General features: G+C 38.4%; 2 protein-coding genes across 4 annotated transcripts in view; both read left to right on the top strand.

The window, feature by feature from the left end:
• Positions 1-15,811, top strand: part of sdk1a (sidekick cell adhesion molecule 1a) — a 353,385-nt gene that overhangs the window by 302,075 nt on the left and 35,499 nt on the right. For all 3 annotated transcript variants that reach the window (XM_079625487.1, XM_079625486.1, XM_079625485.1), the window contains one exon: positions 155-253. In XM_079625487.1, the coding sequence (XP_079481613.1) occupies positions 155-253 (99 nt within the window). The remainder of the gene's footprint in view (positions 1-154; positions 254-15,811) is intronic.
• LOC307005393 (uncharacterized protein) lies at positions 7,311-14,736 on the top strand. Its single transcript, XM_079625516.1, has 4 exons — positions 7,311-7,364; positions 8,323-8,454; positions 14,061-14,192; positions 14,367-14,736. The coding sequence occupies exons 2-4, from the start codon at positions 8,346-8,348 to the stop codon at positions 14,585-14,587; spliced, it is 462 nt and encodes a 153-aa protein (XP_079481642.1). The 5' UTR covers positions 7,311-7,364; positions 8,323-8,345; the 3' UTR covers positions 14,588-14,736.

Raw genomic sequence — 15,811 nt, 5'->3', positions numbered from 1 at the left:
TATATTAAAGCTCTTTGATATAGGCTTGTGGTTCGGCTAGAATTCAAGAGAAAGGTTTCGATTTCTATAAGGTTTATAGGTGTTTTAATTACTGTAAGAGTCATGTGATGATATAGTAGTCTCATCTTTGCACCCTCATTTCCCCTTTCAACAGTTCCTGGGCCACCAATGAGACTTGTGTTCCCGGAGGTGCGTCTGACAGAGGTGAGGGTGGTCTGGCAGCCCCCTGCGGACCCCAACGGCATTATAATGGGTAAGAGAATAACATTATTAGGTCATTTCCTTCTCTTAGACACCAATGAAATTAAATGATTTTCCAAAATATTCTTATCATATTATTACACTACTGTTCAAAAGACTACCCCAAAAAATATTAAGCAGCACAACTTTTTTCAACATAGATAATAATAATAAATCTTTCTTGAGTAGCAAATCATCATATTAGAATGATTTCTGAAGGATCATGTGACACTGAAGGCTGGAGTAATGATGCTGAAAATTCTGTTTTGAATCACAGGAATAAATTACATTTTAACACATATTACAATAGAAAACGGTTATTTTAAACTGTAATATTTTTTCATAATATTACTGTATTTTTTAATCTGCATAAGAGCATAAGAGTTCTGAGCATAAGAGTTTACCGACCCCGTTTTTCAAATGAACAGTAATTTTAAGTTTAGATTTACATTTTCACCAAATTACAAATTTGTGTTTTTAAAATGGCTTCCATAATAACCTAAATTTCTCTGAGTGACTAATCCAAGACAATTCACTTAGGAATTGAAATGTCTGATTGATTCGGTCCATAATTCAGACTGGTGAATTCTTTGTATATATTTAGGCTGATTGACCAGTCAGTTTGACTAATTCTATTGAATGATTCATTGTGTTGTTTATTTTTTCTATTCAGTGAGGGAAAGAAAAATGTGGTGATTTATTGTGAATACATTTTTCTCAATATATTTTCATTCTTCTTGTGAGAATGGTCTCGGCTGACCCATGTAGCCTGGATTCAAGTGCAAAGCTGCTTTCATGTACTTCACCTCACATTAGCAGTCTCCTCAGTACTTGATCTGGCCTACATGAGAGCGTGAAATGCATTGGGCTGGCAGTATCTAGCTCAGAGCAGAGCCTGTTTCTTCCCTCCGCTCTGTGAATGAAGCCATGTCACCGTGCACCTGAGACTAATTCCTCATACGGGAAGAGGGAGCCGGAGAGGAGAAAATCCCTGCGTTTTAATGAGATTAGTCTGACTAACACCTCAAGTGAATGAAGCTCGGAATAGCCGCATGCCAAATCATGCTGCCTGTGCAAATCACACCGGAGAAGAATACACGCAATCTCAGCGATGCAAAGATGAGATCCAAACACGCCGTTTGACTTGGGTTGATAGAATCCTATTCATGAAGCATTCATTTTGAATAAAAATGAGGCCAATTGAAGCCATTTTATGATGTTTGGGGAAAATTGGGACTTTGTTATGCTGTGGATACTGTAGAAAAATGAGATTGAAAGCGTATGCACGGTTCATTTTAGTCTAGAATGTGGAACAGCATGACTGTTTAACCAGCAGTCTTGTAAATCCCTGTTGGAAAACAGAGCTTAAGATGCTATAGCTGTGTATTGGAACATAGTAGCTGGTTTCTAGCTGTTCTAAACCTCTCATTAGCTGGTTATCAGCTGTTGTCCCCCAAAATACGTAAACAGTGTCTTTGGAATGCTATCAAAATATTGCTCTTTTTGTTGAAAAATATCAACCATCATATCCGGCCAACAAAAGATCAGTATTTGTTCAATTTCAATTGGTGATGTTAATGGCACAAAAATGGCAGACTTTAGCGGGTCATAGTAAAGTTAACATTGGAGCTGTTCAAAAATAATAATATAGAAAATAAAATAAATGAGTAAACAAAAAGAGAGGCTGCTTTGCAGGAGCAAAATGAAAGGATTAGTTCTTCCAAAATAATTTTTTTTATTTAATTTACTCCATGTCTTGTGTTTCTATTCGTTAAACACAAGAATGACAATGATTCTAACTGTCAAGCTCAAAAAAGCACGTAAAAGTGCGGTAGTCTTTTACGTGATTTGTGTGCATCATTCAAGTCTCCTGAATTCATTTGATTGCTTTGTGAGTGAAACAGCCAGAAATTTAGTCGTATTCACTCAAAATAATGCAAACCTCTTTGGTTCTCACGTCTATTTTCAGCGTGGTATATTTAAATGTGTTTGTAAGTGAATGTGAAGTCTCCCCTTTCACTATGAGAACCACTCTTCCACCATCTTTTTTACCAGCTAGTTTAGACCGTTTAGAAACGTCCAGCCTTCATGTTCTAAAAAACAGCTACCAGCTTAGGCTGGATTTTCCAGCAGAGGCTTTTGTTTACAGCAAAGCCTAAATGTAATCCTGTTTTTAAAGCTGCTGAAAAAATGTATTGTGTTCCCAGAAGCGTCAGCAAACCTGACCGTTAAAGTCCATGGCTGGGAATGGGAGTTTGCTTTGGATTTTGCAGCAGATCGAGTAGTTGCTCTTAATCTGACTCCAGCCGCCCCGCTCAAGCACAAAAGACGAAGGGTTAGACAGAGGAAGTGCACAGAAAATGCCATGATAAATCAAACCGGAGCTCAGACGTGTGTTGTGAACATAAGTTAATAGATGTAAAGAAGCCCCTGCCAGCAGAACCTGGTTAATTACATCAACACCGCAGCGCTCCCAGACGAACACGCCGCACGCACTGTGTTATTTTGCACTCTGTTTCCATGTCATACTTCAGCAGATCAAGAGATACTGGTTATGTAGTTTGAAGTCACAGAGAGAGCTCTTTGAAAGAAGAGGAGCGAGATTTCCCGGCATGCCTCTAATTTGCTGCATCTCGAAGAAAGGAAATGCTTTGAAAGCAAGTGTTGATGAGAACGTCGCTTACTGAGATTCAGTGGTGGAGCGCTGGGCTTTCCTGCCCTTCCTGCCCTTGTGAGTGTTTCTGCTGGCCGCTACAGGACCGGTAATCACTGGGCAATGAATGAGGAAAATACAGCTGCAGGAGTTTGTGGGGTGGTGACCTAGCCAATCACATGGGCTGATGCCCTCACAGCGGAAACCCTTTCCCAAAAGCGAAGCCCTGATAAACTATGCACGGGTCAGAGCCTGTCGGAGCCACGCAAATGTTGAGCGAAAGGGGCTGCTTTCTGCCCACGGTACTCTCCGTATCTCTAGAAATATAGACTCTGACATGGAAGTAACCGGGAAAAGAGAGAGTGTGTGTGTGTGTGTGTGCGTGTGTGTGTGTGTGTGTGTGCGTGTGTGTGTGTGTGCTTATGTCCCTTTTGGGTACATTCACCAGGATACACACCAGTAAACTGAGGACCACCTAAAAAATTTAGGACATTTTGTATGTCCTCATTTGTTTGACTATATAATGGCATTCAGCATACTCTAAAATGGTGTCCAGACTTAAAATCTCACTTGTCCCAAAAAATCACTTTTAAGTGATTTGTGTATGTGAAGTGTGTATGCCCCCCCACTAAAGTGTGTATAACACAGCGCCCTCTAGGAGTACTGCACTTCCGGAAAAGATACACACTTCGGGGATTCTGACCAATCAGAGCACTACAAAAGCGGGACTTGATGATCTGACCAATCAGAGGCCAACACGTCATCAACAAACATGGCGGAGGCAAAAACGATCATGATTATGATCTGAATTGACAGATAATCCACATTAAATTATAGAAAAATTCCCAATAATTAGTATTTAAATAAAAATAGACTCATTTGCCCTGAGCAGCAGGACCTCTCATGATTTATATGAGCATGTTTTTTTTTACTTTTAATCCTCGCGTTTTGCTCTCGCATCAGTCTCTGCTCTGTGTGTGTGTGTGTGAAGATCGCGCTTCCCCGCGTCACCGTGACTACAGCACGAACAGTAACATAGGAGTTTATTAATCATGTAGGAACGAGTTTGAAGCGGGGAAGGGACATTATGATTAAGTCATGTGAATTTAAAAAGTATATATTTCCTTCCAAAAGCGGGACAACTGCTTAAATCTTTCAATATGGGTGTGATGATTTATTCATCTGAGTTTGTTTAATAAAAATACACAAGCCACAAAAATATATGAAAACGTGCTAAATCGCTTGCTTTTATGAGTGAGTTTATTTGTTTTAAGTGTTTTCTCCTACTTTGCGTTCTGCCGTTCTCTTTCATCCGCGATGTCCCTGAGCGGCCGCCGCCCCTCCCCCACCCACCGCACGAGCAGGAGAACACAGTCACACACACAGAGCAACACATTCTCTTTAGCCTATATTATATAGAGGAAACCAGGAACAGCAAACATTCTCTTTATATATATTTTATATATAGGAGAGCAGTTACATCAAACATCATCTTTATATTATAGTATATTATATAGAGGAGAGCACAGCAAACATTCTAATTATATCATATTATTTTACAGTTTTTCTCAGTCACTTTGGGGCATTTCTCAGATCACAACAAAAAATATTGTTCAACCTCCACATTATCTAGTCACTTGTGCACATCATAAAAATCAATCATTCATTTGAACAAATTGCAAATGCTTTGTTACATTCATGCAATTGATGTAGGCTACAAGTGTCTGCTGTTTCTTACATTATTAATTTCTTATGTCATGTTGATCAAAATGTATTATACTGGTTCTCTGTTGAATAGTCTTACCCCTCAAAACATACAGGCATTAGTTCCATAAGTCATTAATGCAGAATGGATGAACTAGTTGTCATAAACTGTCAATACATTTTCTATGCAATTCTATTAGATTTTTTTTGTCCTGAATTTACATTTACATTTTGTTGAATTGCAGAGGTGAATTCTGAATTTCACTAATGAAGGGGAATGTAAAGCATTAGATCAATCAATGATCATCCAGTTCTCTATAATAGCTCAGAGTGCATCTCATTTGGGAAGCATAATAGACAGAGCACAACACGTTACACACTCTGAGAATGGAAGAACAACCGAAGAACAGCCGAGAAGAAGAAGAAGAAGAAGAGGAGTAAGTATGTGTGGTGGAAGGGTACAGAGGTAAAACAGAGGAAGAGGTAGAACAGGCCAAGATTGTGTGTTTCTGAATAAATAAGGGCCACTATTGTAGATAATGTTCTCAGTCATAACCTTATGGCAGAGGCGGTCGAATGGTGCAGCTGAATGTTTGGAAAACAATCGAGTGTGTCCTCAATCATTCAAGCGTTTGTAGACAAAACAGGTGTGTAATCAGACAGTGTTCACATACTGTACTGTATACCATAAACTGTAGACTTACTGTAATGCTATATTACAGCAGTCTACTTGCAATTTACATTATACAGTAAATATACTTGATAGAGACATAATGTAAAACACACACACGTACATACAGTATATGTGTGACATAGTCTTTTTCTTTATATCGCAATGACATTGTACAGTCATTTTTTGACAGACCAACAGTGTATCTGTGAATCCTGTCCAGTCTCATCTAGAGTAATGCGTACATGTGTGTCATACAGATATTAAGTGCAGTCTTATGCATTTTCAATCATTGTCATCAAAATCATAGTTTATTTCTGAAAATATTGATAGAGTACAGTTATATTGACAACCTGACTAAGCATTTTGACATTCTTGTTTGCAAACAATGACACACAAGGACTTTTTTCTGATGACACTGATATGTTAATTGATTTAGTACTAGTATTTTGAGCAAGTTACAGGCTTTTGATGGTAATCTATTGTGTTTTGTTGTTTGTACAAATTGTTTTGAGAAATGCACTTACTGGTTTGCAAATCTTAAGGTTCAAGAAATGTACTAAAGCGACTGATAAGAACTATACTAGAGGAGTGGAGTTACAGCAAACATTCTCTCTCTCTCTCTCTCTCTCTCTCTCTCTCTCTCTCTATGTATATATATATATATACAGGGGCGTAGTTTGTGGGGGAGATAACCCCTACAACCCCCCCCCCCCCACAATATTTATACCATGAAAAAACCCCCCCCCGCCAATGTTCAAACCAAATCTACGCCCTTGTATATATATATATATATATATATATATATATATATACACAAGTATATGTATATATATATATATATATAGAGAGAGAGAGAGAGCGAGAGAGAGAGAGAGAGAGAGAGAGAGAGAGAGGGAGGGAGGGGGAGAGAGAGAGGGAGGGAGGGGGAGAGACAGAGCAGTATAGTCATACAAAAGAAAATAAAATGTTTAAAATAATCATGAATCAAGCTGACACATTTACATGTTTGTTTACAGGTTTATTTTGCTCTTACTTGATTTTAAAAGCCATTGGATATCCAACCCTAACCCTAACCCTAACCCTAACCCTAACCCTACCCTAGCCCTAGCTCTGCCTCTGACTGCCAGTCTGACTGAGATCTGCTCATGTTGAGATCAGTCGCCCTTCCCCCACAGCGCTGATCGCGCGGGCGCCCTTCCCCCACAGCACTGACTCTGATCGCGCGCGCGCCCTTCCCCCACTGGGACTGACTGCAGTGACAGAGAGATGAACTAACAGACTGACAGGTATATAACGTGTAGCTTAATCAGAAGTGCTGCTCAAAAGACGACAATCTGTTGTGGCTATGCGTTTTTAAAGCACTTTTACAAGGTCTAGCAGCTTTTTCGCCCTTTAATGTAAAATACCATTAATTTATTAAAGAAATAAAAAGAAGATAATGCTGTTAATGTACACATTAAAGTTTAATTTAGAGCCTTGACATAATCCACACCCTTCCCCCATCTTAACTCAAATAAATTCTGAAGTAGTTGTGGGACACGACCTATTTTTTTACAGTCTATGGACACGACACGTGATGAAACGACAAAAACACAGACTCATGCAGAACTGGAGACATTCCAGCTTGAATATCAGCCCTGCTGTGTATTTGCAGACATCAATTTACTGTTTTGATTAATAAATACAATTAGTAGAAAATAAGATGTCTGTTCAAGAGATCTAGGTTGTTCATTTAGGATTTTTTTGCTCTTTTAAACCTGTGCTTGTACGGACATGCGCACTGGTTCCTAGGTCGATGCGGGTGGATTTGTTTAAAAGTGATCATGTGCTCTGTCCACTAGAAAGACTTACTCCACCACCGTTTTTTTTTTTTGAGTTTGAAGAAACCGTACTGTGATTAAAACAAAACAAAATTCTAGTCATTAGATAATTTTCTATTAGGTCAACAATTTCAACGTGAAATAAAAATACGTAACTACGTCATTTACGCAAGTGTCGACCGTGCGTGGATGCGTTTTCCCGGGAAATGCACACGTGACAAGACGCGAAACAGACCATAGAACAGACGACAACCCTCTCCACCACGCAGGAAAGGTGAGATCAAGACTTGTCCTGAAAATGCATGATAAGATAACTAAATACATTGAGAAATATGAAAGTTAATTAGATGTATGTTTATTTTGTTGGTTTAATTATTTTTTTGCTTAGAGTTTTATTTACTTATCGCTTATATTTGAGTTTGCTTCTCATTTGATGATTTGTTGCTATAAGGAAAAAAGTTTGTTGTCTACTTGTAGGCATTGACCAGTAAATATAATTTTGCTATTATTTTTTATATAATAGTTCTTTAGATTCTACAAATTAACCAAAACAACCGAGTCAGTGATAGTCTACTATGTCATTGTTTTTCTCAGAAGTGTTGTCAAATAGCAAATTTTTTACAACATTATTATTTGATATATTATTTATTTTATGTAATACATTATTCAATTATAAAAAAAATTCAGTGGAATGTTTTTTTATTTTTTTATTTATTAATTATTTTTATATTGATTGTTTTGCCCAATGACGGTACATAGACATTTTATAGTATTTTTATTGTGTTTCAAGCTCCAAAGCAGACAAAAAGCACATTAAAAATAGTCCCTATGAATCTAGCTGGTTATTGAAAATCTCCCATATGCTGTAGCTCTTAAATCAAATATGAATATACAGTAGATTTATGTCAATTGTGGTCACAGGACACACAAGAACCAATGGTTTTTGGCATCATTGACATTGCCCTTTTTTATCTAAATGCCTGTTGTAGACTGGTCACATGTGATGTCATTGAATAGAGCTCTGTGATATAATATAAAGATATACTTTAGTGTTGAACAGAAAAAACACAACACAGGTTTGGAACAACATGAGGTTAATTTGGAACAACAATTAATGTAATTGTATGTTAATTATGTATGTTTGTGGGTGAACAAATCCAGTAAGATCAACAAGATTGTTTAAATATGCTTGTTTATTTCATTCACCTTATATTTTTTATACATTTTTCCAGTCATTGCAAGAAAGAAAGTCAGCATGCTGGGAAATAAAAGACGTAGAAAACCTCTGCAGGACGCTGAGCACCACATTGCCTGTGAAACCGACAAGCCTGGGCTTCAAGAGCAGTTCATCAGCAAATATAAAGGCAAGTATTTATGACTAAGCAGTTTAGTGATCATGTTAATCTACATAACTGAGTAATTAATGTGAGGCGAGTCATATGGTTATTAGGCCAACTAATATCCATGTTTCACAAGTTGAAAAGTATTTTTTATTTTTTTTATTGTGCAGTCAAGATTCCTGAATAGAGTTCTGCAGGCATGAGCCCTAAAACAGCAACATTTAAATGTTTGCACTTCCAGTTCTATCAACCTAACGTTAAAGGGCACCTATTATGACATTTAAAATGTTCCTAATGTTGTTGTGGGAGTCCCCAACAACAGTTTTACATGCATGCAATGACAAAAAACACTTTTGTTTTCATATAATATGCATTTATTTTTACCTGATTTGCTCACCGACTCCCAAATGATTCGTTCAACGACTCGTTTTTCCAAACCCCTCCTCTGCGCGACGCTAATCTGCGTTGATTGGTCAGATGACCCAGCAGTGTTTACAGAGATAATACTTATTTTTAACACGGAGTGCAATGATGCTTTTATCAATTAAATTGTGTTATAATAATGATTATAGTCCACTGCTTTATAGTTTGTAGTAAAAAAAACGAAAAATAAGATAAATAATTTAATGTTATGTTAGCGAGCATAGCCCAGAGTTCATATTGTAAAAGCACAATCAGTCTTTGTTTGCATTAGCCCGATGCATAAACATAACGTTTTTACACAAAAAAAAAATGCAGTTACGTTACTACGAGGTATTACTCTATTCTTTAGACAACTCCGAAAACAACGACAAACACTTCACATATCTCAATTGCCATTGAAGACCTAGAAGCTAAACGGTGCTTACACAACAAACAAAATAATTATTAAGCATGCTACATAAAATATAAAAGCAAAAATTATTAATAACACTTACAGGTTGTGATACGGAGGAGGAAGCTGATGCAAATACACTTAGAAATGAACCTTCCTTCAATATCAGCGAATCCAAGTTTGATTGCATTTAAGCTGGTAAAGCAATCGTCTTCAAAATGGCGCGAGCAAAGCACAAGGCTCGGACTATACTTCTGTGGTATAGTGAATTGTAGCCACTTAGTCTTCAAATGCTCCTCCTTGGGCAGATGTAAAAAGTTGGCTTTTGAGCCGCACTTCAGAACACAGCGTCTCGTCGCCATGATATTTTCCCTGGCCTTGGAGCGCAATAAGTGGGCGTATCGTATTCAAATAACTTGACAAGTTGACGTCATCTAGTCAGAGAAAAAGCTTCGGTCTTCTAACGATTCATAAAAATGACTCGACTCTTACTCGAAACGAGTCGACTCTTACTTTTGAAAGACAATAACTTTATATACGGTGCACTTTCATATTTCAAACTTTGCAGGATGTTTTTGTTCACTTAGATCTATGTTACACACTACATGAAAGGTAAATTTCAAAATTCCATAATAGGTGCCCTTTAATGTTTACTTGCACATTCTTAACTTGATTGCATAATAAGCAGACAGTTCTTGTGTGGTCATGTAAATGCAGACTAAGGTCATCATAAACGGCTTAAGCCAATCGACACAGATAGATTTTTACCCCTTATTCCAAATTTGCATGTAAACACCTGCATTCTGTGGCTTATTGAAGTGAGCATGTGTGATGTGTGACAGGAAAGTTTACATACTGTGGATTTAAGCACATCCAGACAGAGCGAGTGTTTTCTTGACCCAAGAAACTCTTAAAATGTGTTCTTATCTCATGCAGAAGGGGTACAGTCAAAATACTGCATCCGATACTGCATGAGGGGGGAGAGAGAGCGAAATAAACCTAAAATTCTCGGGACAGCAGCATGTGTCTTTTAAACTTAACCGTTCTATTTCGTCAGAAACGATCTGAAAACAGGGCTTTAAGTGTAAAATACTGGGCTAAAGCGAGCATGCCGTGTATGTGGTGATCTTTATTTATGCGATATTTATGTCCGAGCCCGACCCAAGAGTTAAAATCGAATTTTTTTTTCTCATACTAATGACACGTGTACGTTTGTTTGTGTGGAAAGCCCGCTTTTAACAGAAAGGCATTCGGAAATGTCCACAGATGAGCGCATCAGCGCTCTTAACACAGGCGCGCTTGCACGTGTTTCGTTGTCACAGCAACATAAACAAATGTCCGCATACAGGAAGACAGATGTTATGGTAATTTTTACATGTATTTGAATCACAAAAACGATTAATCAGATTTAATCAGTGCAACGCGGAGACTTCCGACACTTAATATGTTCGTGTGGAAACTCGGAATGGATGTATGTTCCGCACACAAAACTAGCCTAATTTACGTGAAAGATTGCATTCGGTACACATGTGCACCGTACCGAAAGTCCTGTACCGAAACGGTCCGGTACGAATACATGCACCGTTACACCCCTACTATCCTGTGCTTTGGTTGCATTCTGATGGCATTATTAATACATTAGACATGACAAAATACCTCCATTGTGGTAAAGAGTATGGTATCGAGTGACATAAGACTTGCTAAGCGCATTCAAAATGATAAAACAGATCGTTGCGCACATTCGACCCGGGGACTGGTTTATAGCGGTGGATCTAAAAGATGCATACACTTCAACATTGAGATAACCCCTTTATCACAGGCGGTTCCCGAGATTCGTGTTCGAAGGTGTCGCGCTCCTTGTATGTTCATGAAAATTACGAATGCCATTTCCCCTTTGGGACTCAGTTAGGCCTGTCGCGATAGTCGATAAATCGATTAATCGCACGATAAAAAAAATGACCTCGATAATTTTTCTAGCCGCGATAAGTTAATTTGCATACTTGTTTGTTATCCGCGACTGAATGACAACTCTCGTTTCCTTAGCGTAGGAGAAGTGAACCCTCTTGTCAGTTGCATTGTCTTTTGTGTGGGGAGGCGGCGCTTGTCAGTCACATGGACTTTGTGTGGGAAGGCGGGAGTGCTTGAGGCGACTGCCGAGAAGAGCGAAAAGACGAGACCGTTTCAAAGCCAAACGCGACAGCTGCAGTGTGGCACTGGGAGCACTTCGGATTTAAACCGAATGACCGTGGTGAACCACTTAACCTGAGCGAGCCGGTATGTCGCATTTGTTGTAAAACAGTATCGACTAAAACCCAGTGTTGTGCATGAACGCATTCAATGAACGACGTTCATATTTTCGCCGAACGCTGAACTGAACGAATCACTTTTCATACAATGAACGTGAACGAGATTTTTCGAGATTTTTTTTTTGTACATAGCATAGCCTATTTGTTAGGATTTTAGTATCCTATCATAATGATTAGGCTAATAAATGCACGCACAATTATCCGTGAACTTGATTTGAACAAATGCCTTTCAACTTGTGTGTTTAAAATTCAGAATTAATAATGTGCAGAAATTTGTACAAATAGAGAGTAGGCTATGTAGGCCTACTATACTGTTGTAGCCATAAAAAAAAGCGCGTTTCATATTTGTTAAAATATTATAATGTTATTTTATTTTTCCATTTATGTTGATTTATGAAAAGTGAACAGCACGACCGAGTAAGATAGGATGCGCAATATGAGACATGGAGCGGGTCAGACATGATTTTGACCGTTGAAGTTGTTATAGAAAGCCTTTCTTTAAAGTGAATTTCGTTTTGTATAAAGTGAATTTCGTTTTTGTATAAATTGTATCTTAATTTTAATAAATTTTTCATCAACCAATTGCCTGTATTTAATGAATAGGCCGACGAAACAAATATAACGGAGGCGCCCGCGCGCTATTGCACGTGAACTAGAGCACATCCTAACTTAACGAAACTCAGTGTATGCCTCACACAGACATGACAAATACACCAAATACACAAAGCTTGAAATGTCTTTAAACGAAATAATTCAAAACGAAAAAAGAAAAAGGCTACTCTCTGATTATTTAATCCATTATTAGGCTTATGTTCATTTCTCTCTATAAGCGCGTTCACACGGAGACGGCGATCGTCAACTTCATCTTTGCAGCCGAGTCGACACTTTTAGAGAAAACACTTGTTTATTAATAAAAATCAATACACGTGTCACCGGATTTACAGATGCACGCACACATATTATTTCGAAATAACGAGATATTGTGTTGAAATAACATTATTATTAATAATAGCCTACATCTTTGTTAAAAGAATTTAACAAATGAACGTAAACTAGTTCATTTTTAGATATGTGAACTTAATTCATTAAAAAAAAAGAAGAACTATGAACATGAACTAGTTCATTATCATCTGTGTGAACTGAACTTTGAGCTAGTTCTTTTTAAGTATGAACTGGCACAACACTGCCGGTAACACAGTAAACATGCACATGCACCTGCACATAGATGAAAATGGTCTCAGATCGACAATATTATCGTTTATCGCGATAATTTCTTGGACAATTTATCGTCCAGCAAAATTTGTTATCGTGACAGGCCTAGACTCAGTGGGGAGTGCGTTCTGGACTACCTCGACGACTAATGCATTTATAGCACAACCTTCTGTGTTCTGCGTCTTTTCAGTGTGTGGTGGTTTCAGCTGTCTGCCCTGTTATTGTGGTGGTGCACTTCGCTCGTCCCGCGGATTTATTCCAGACGCTGTGATTGTAGGTATAACTCGCGTAACAGCTGGTCTGATGTTGTATGCACCAGCACTTGTTGCTTCATTATATTATCACTCCCTGTGACATAGGCTATTAGTCCAGCGTTGGCTCGACGGTGTTCAGGGCGGTGCTAAAGGCGTCTGTTCAGTTTTGGCTCTCTGCCAGCTAGATGCATGAATGTTTTAACCAGGTCCAGTACCCGATCTGGGTGAGGCGGGGCTTTAGTTCTTTGTTGTATTCATCTGCTACGGCATGTGTAATATTTTTCTGTCAACTCTGCATATATCCTTCGTGATCGATATCGCACGTTTGTCAATGGAGTGGGTTTAGACCGTACTAAATGTTCTGACCGCGTTTGTGCAGGACTAAGCTCTGGGGACATCAGAAGCTACAGGGACTGATGGAAGCTGTACCAAGTGCACAGGCTACACTGTAATACAATTTTAATGGACAGTAAAACAAAGGCAGAACACCGTACAATCTGATAGGTGGCATTATTTGATAGAACACCGGCACAGTATCTTCATATTGACGGGCGGCTAAACAAAGGCAGAGTACCGTAACTCAATTTGAGCGTTCCAAAACAAAGCCAAAGAGCGGTAACTGGAGTTACGGTGTTCTGCCTTGGTTTCTCGTGGGCTTTTTGAAATTACTGTTAAGACAACCCATTCTTTTTTTTGAAAAAACAATATAATTGACTCAAGATACTTATCCACATGATAAAGGAGGTCTCGATTGTGCCAAAAATAACTAATTTTCGACCACAATTTAAGTCACAGTCCTTTGCCTTTGCACGGCAGAATGGATTATTTCAATAAGGTGTTTTTTGTTTGTTGTTTTTATCAGCATATCGGTGTGCAAGTAAACATTCACGTTTATTCTAATCGACATTGAAATCGACCCAAATGGTTGAGTATACTTGGACTGTCTGTGTGTATTTGTGCTGTACATATTTGCTAAATTATGTATATAATTATGTCACAGATGCTAAGTATAAGCAATAAAGTGTTATTTTTTTTGTCAATTAGAGCAACTTGAGGCCCAAGGTGATTCCATGTCAAGTGATGAGGAGGATTACAGTAACCTATCTCAGACAACAGCACCAGCAGAGACTGATCAACCTGTTCAATCTGATCAATCTGTTTCACAGGAGGATCAATGTAAGAAAAATCTCTACATTGCACAAACAACAATAATCAAATAAACATGAATTAGCTCCATGCAGCAATATCCAGCCAAAAGAAAAAAAATCTACACATTAAGACACAGTCTTGATTTGGTCTTTACTTACCGATTTAGTTGTAATGAGAATTTACTTTTTAATTATTTCATAGGTTCTTCAAACGCTCCAAAAAAGAAATGGGAGGACAGTGAGGTAAAAGCAGTAGAGAGACACATGATGAAGTTCATCAAGACATGCAAAGTTCCTGGTAAGCAAGACTGTGAAAGATGCATTCACGCAGAGCCAGAAGCTTTGAAGCAGCGAACATGGACTGGTGTGAAAAATTATGTGCGGAACAGGATCACGACTCTTAAAAGAAAGGGTGGTTTGTAGGGAGGCACAAACACCAACACTTTGCACATTATGCTTTTTTTGTAAGAAATAGAGCTAAAGTGTAGAAATATTTTGAGGATAGAATGAAACCGAATTAGAAGTGAAAAGTTGGAGTATAAGAAGGCTAATGAAGGAGAGGATAGTAAGATAGTTAATTTTCATTATTCAGTTTTTTTTGTTCAGTTACAATGAAGTTGGATGAAACGTCATGTTAAACTTTGTGATATTTCTGTCATAGAGGGATGGGAGAATGTAAAGATGATAAAACAACTGGGAAGAGTAATTAGGTGTGTTGGACATCGGCTGCTGGATGTAACGGATCGGTGAGTTGCCGTGTGCAGGCGAGAGGAGCTGAAAACTGAGACGTAAGTCGGACACTTTCTGCTTTCCGTAGTGACGCAGAGCCAGAAGCTTTGAAGCAGCGAACATGGACTGGTGTGAAAAATTATGTGCGGAACAGGATCATGACTCTTAAAAGTAAGGGTGGTATGTAGGGAGGCACAAACACTTCAACACTTTGCACATTATGCTCTTTTTGTAAGAAATGGAGCTAAATTAAAAGAAATTAGGATAGGGTGTAGAAATTAAAATTGAGACGCTCATGCGGTGATTGCATACTTTACCACAGCTGAAGTGGAATAAATGCATTATTTTCCAAATACAGATATTTCAGAGACATTTTCATACATTTATTGCTTAATACAGCATCTGTTTGTACAAGAATAAAGTTCAACATAAGCCTAAATACCAATGAAGTGGGGTCTACATTGTATCAGTTTTATTTTGATAAGCATGACACAATATAACATTGCGACTACATGAAAAGCTTTCACTGTAATAAAAATAACAGTGGAACTGTGGTGACAGCATTAGTGGAACTGAAGGTGTGAGAATAAACACGTGATCGTTGCCATGCGGTGGATTCGGCCAATCGTGGATCGTGCATGATCAGCGGCTGACTTGAGTTGACTTGCATGCCGGTTAGAACTTGTGTCCGACTTCAGACAGTGACGCCCCGTGACTGTGACGTATGGCTTCAGTCTCGTGAGAGCGATTGGAGAGCAGGACTCAGCCAGTGCAATTTCTCCAGAGCAACTCACGAGGTCTGATGACGACACAACTGATCCACGATTGGCCGAATCCACCGCATGGCAACGATCAACGATCTCAAACCTTCAGTTCCACTAATGCTCACAAATAGTTTTTTTATAACTGAAAGCTTTT

Source organism: Phoxinus phoxinus (assembly GCF_949152265.1).
Source record: "Phoxinus phoxinus genome assembly, chromosome: 1".
Classification (NCBI taxonomy): domain Eukaryota; kingdom Metazoa; phylum Chordata; class Actinopteri; order Cypriniformes; family Leuciscidae; genus Phoxinus; species Phoxinus phoxinus.
This window is presented reverse-complemented; position numbering and strand designations above follow the sequence as displayed.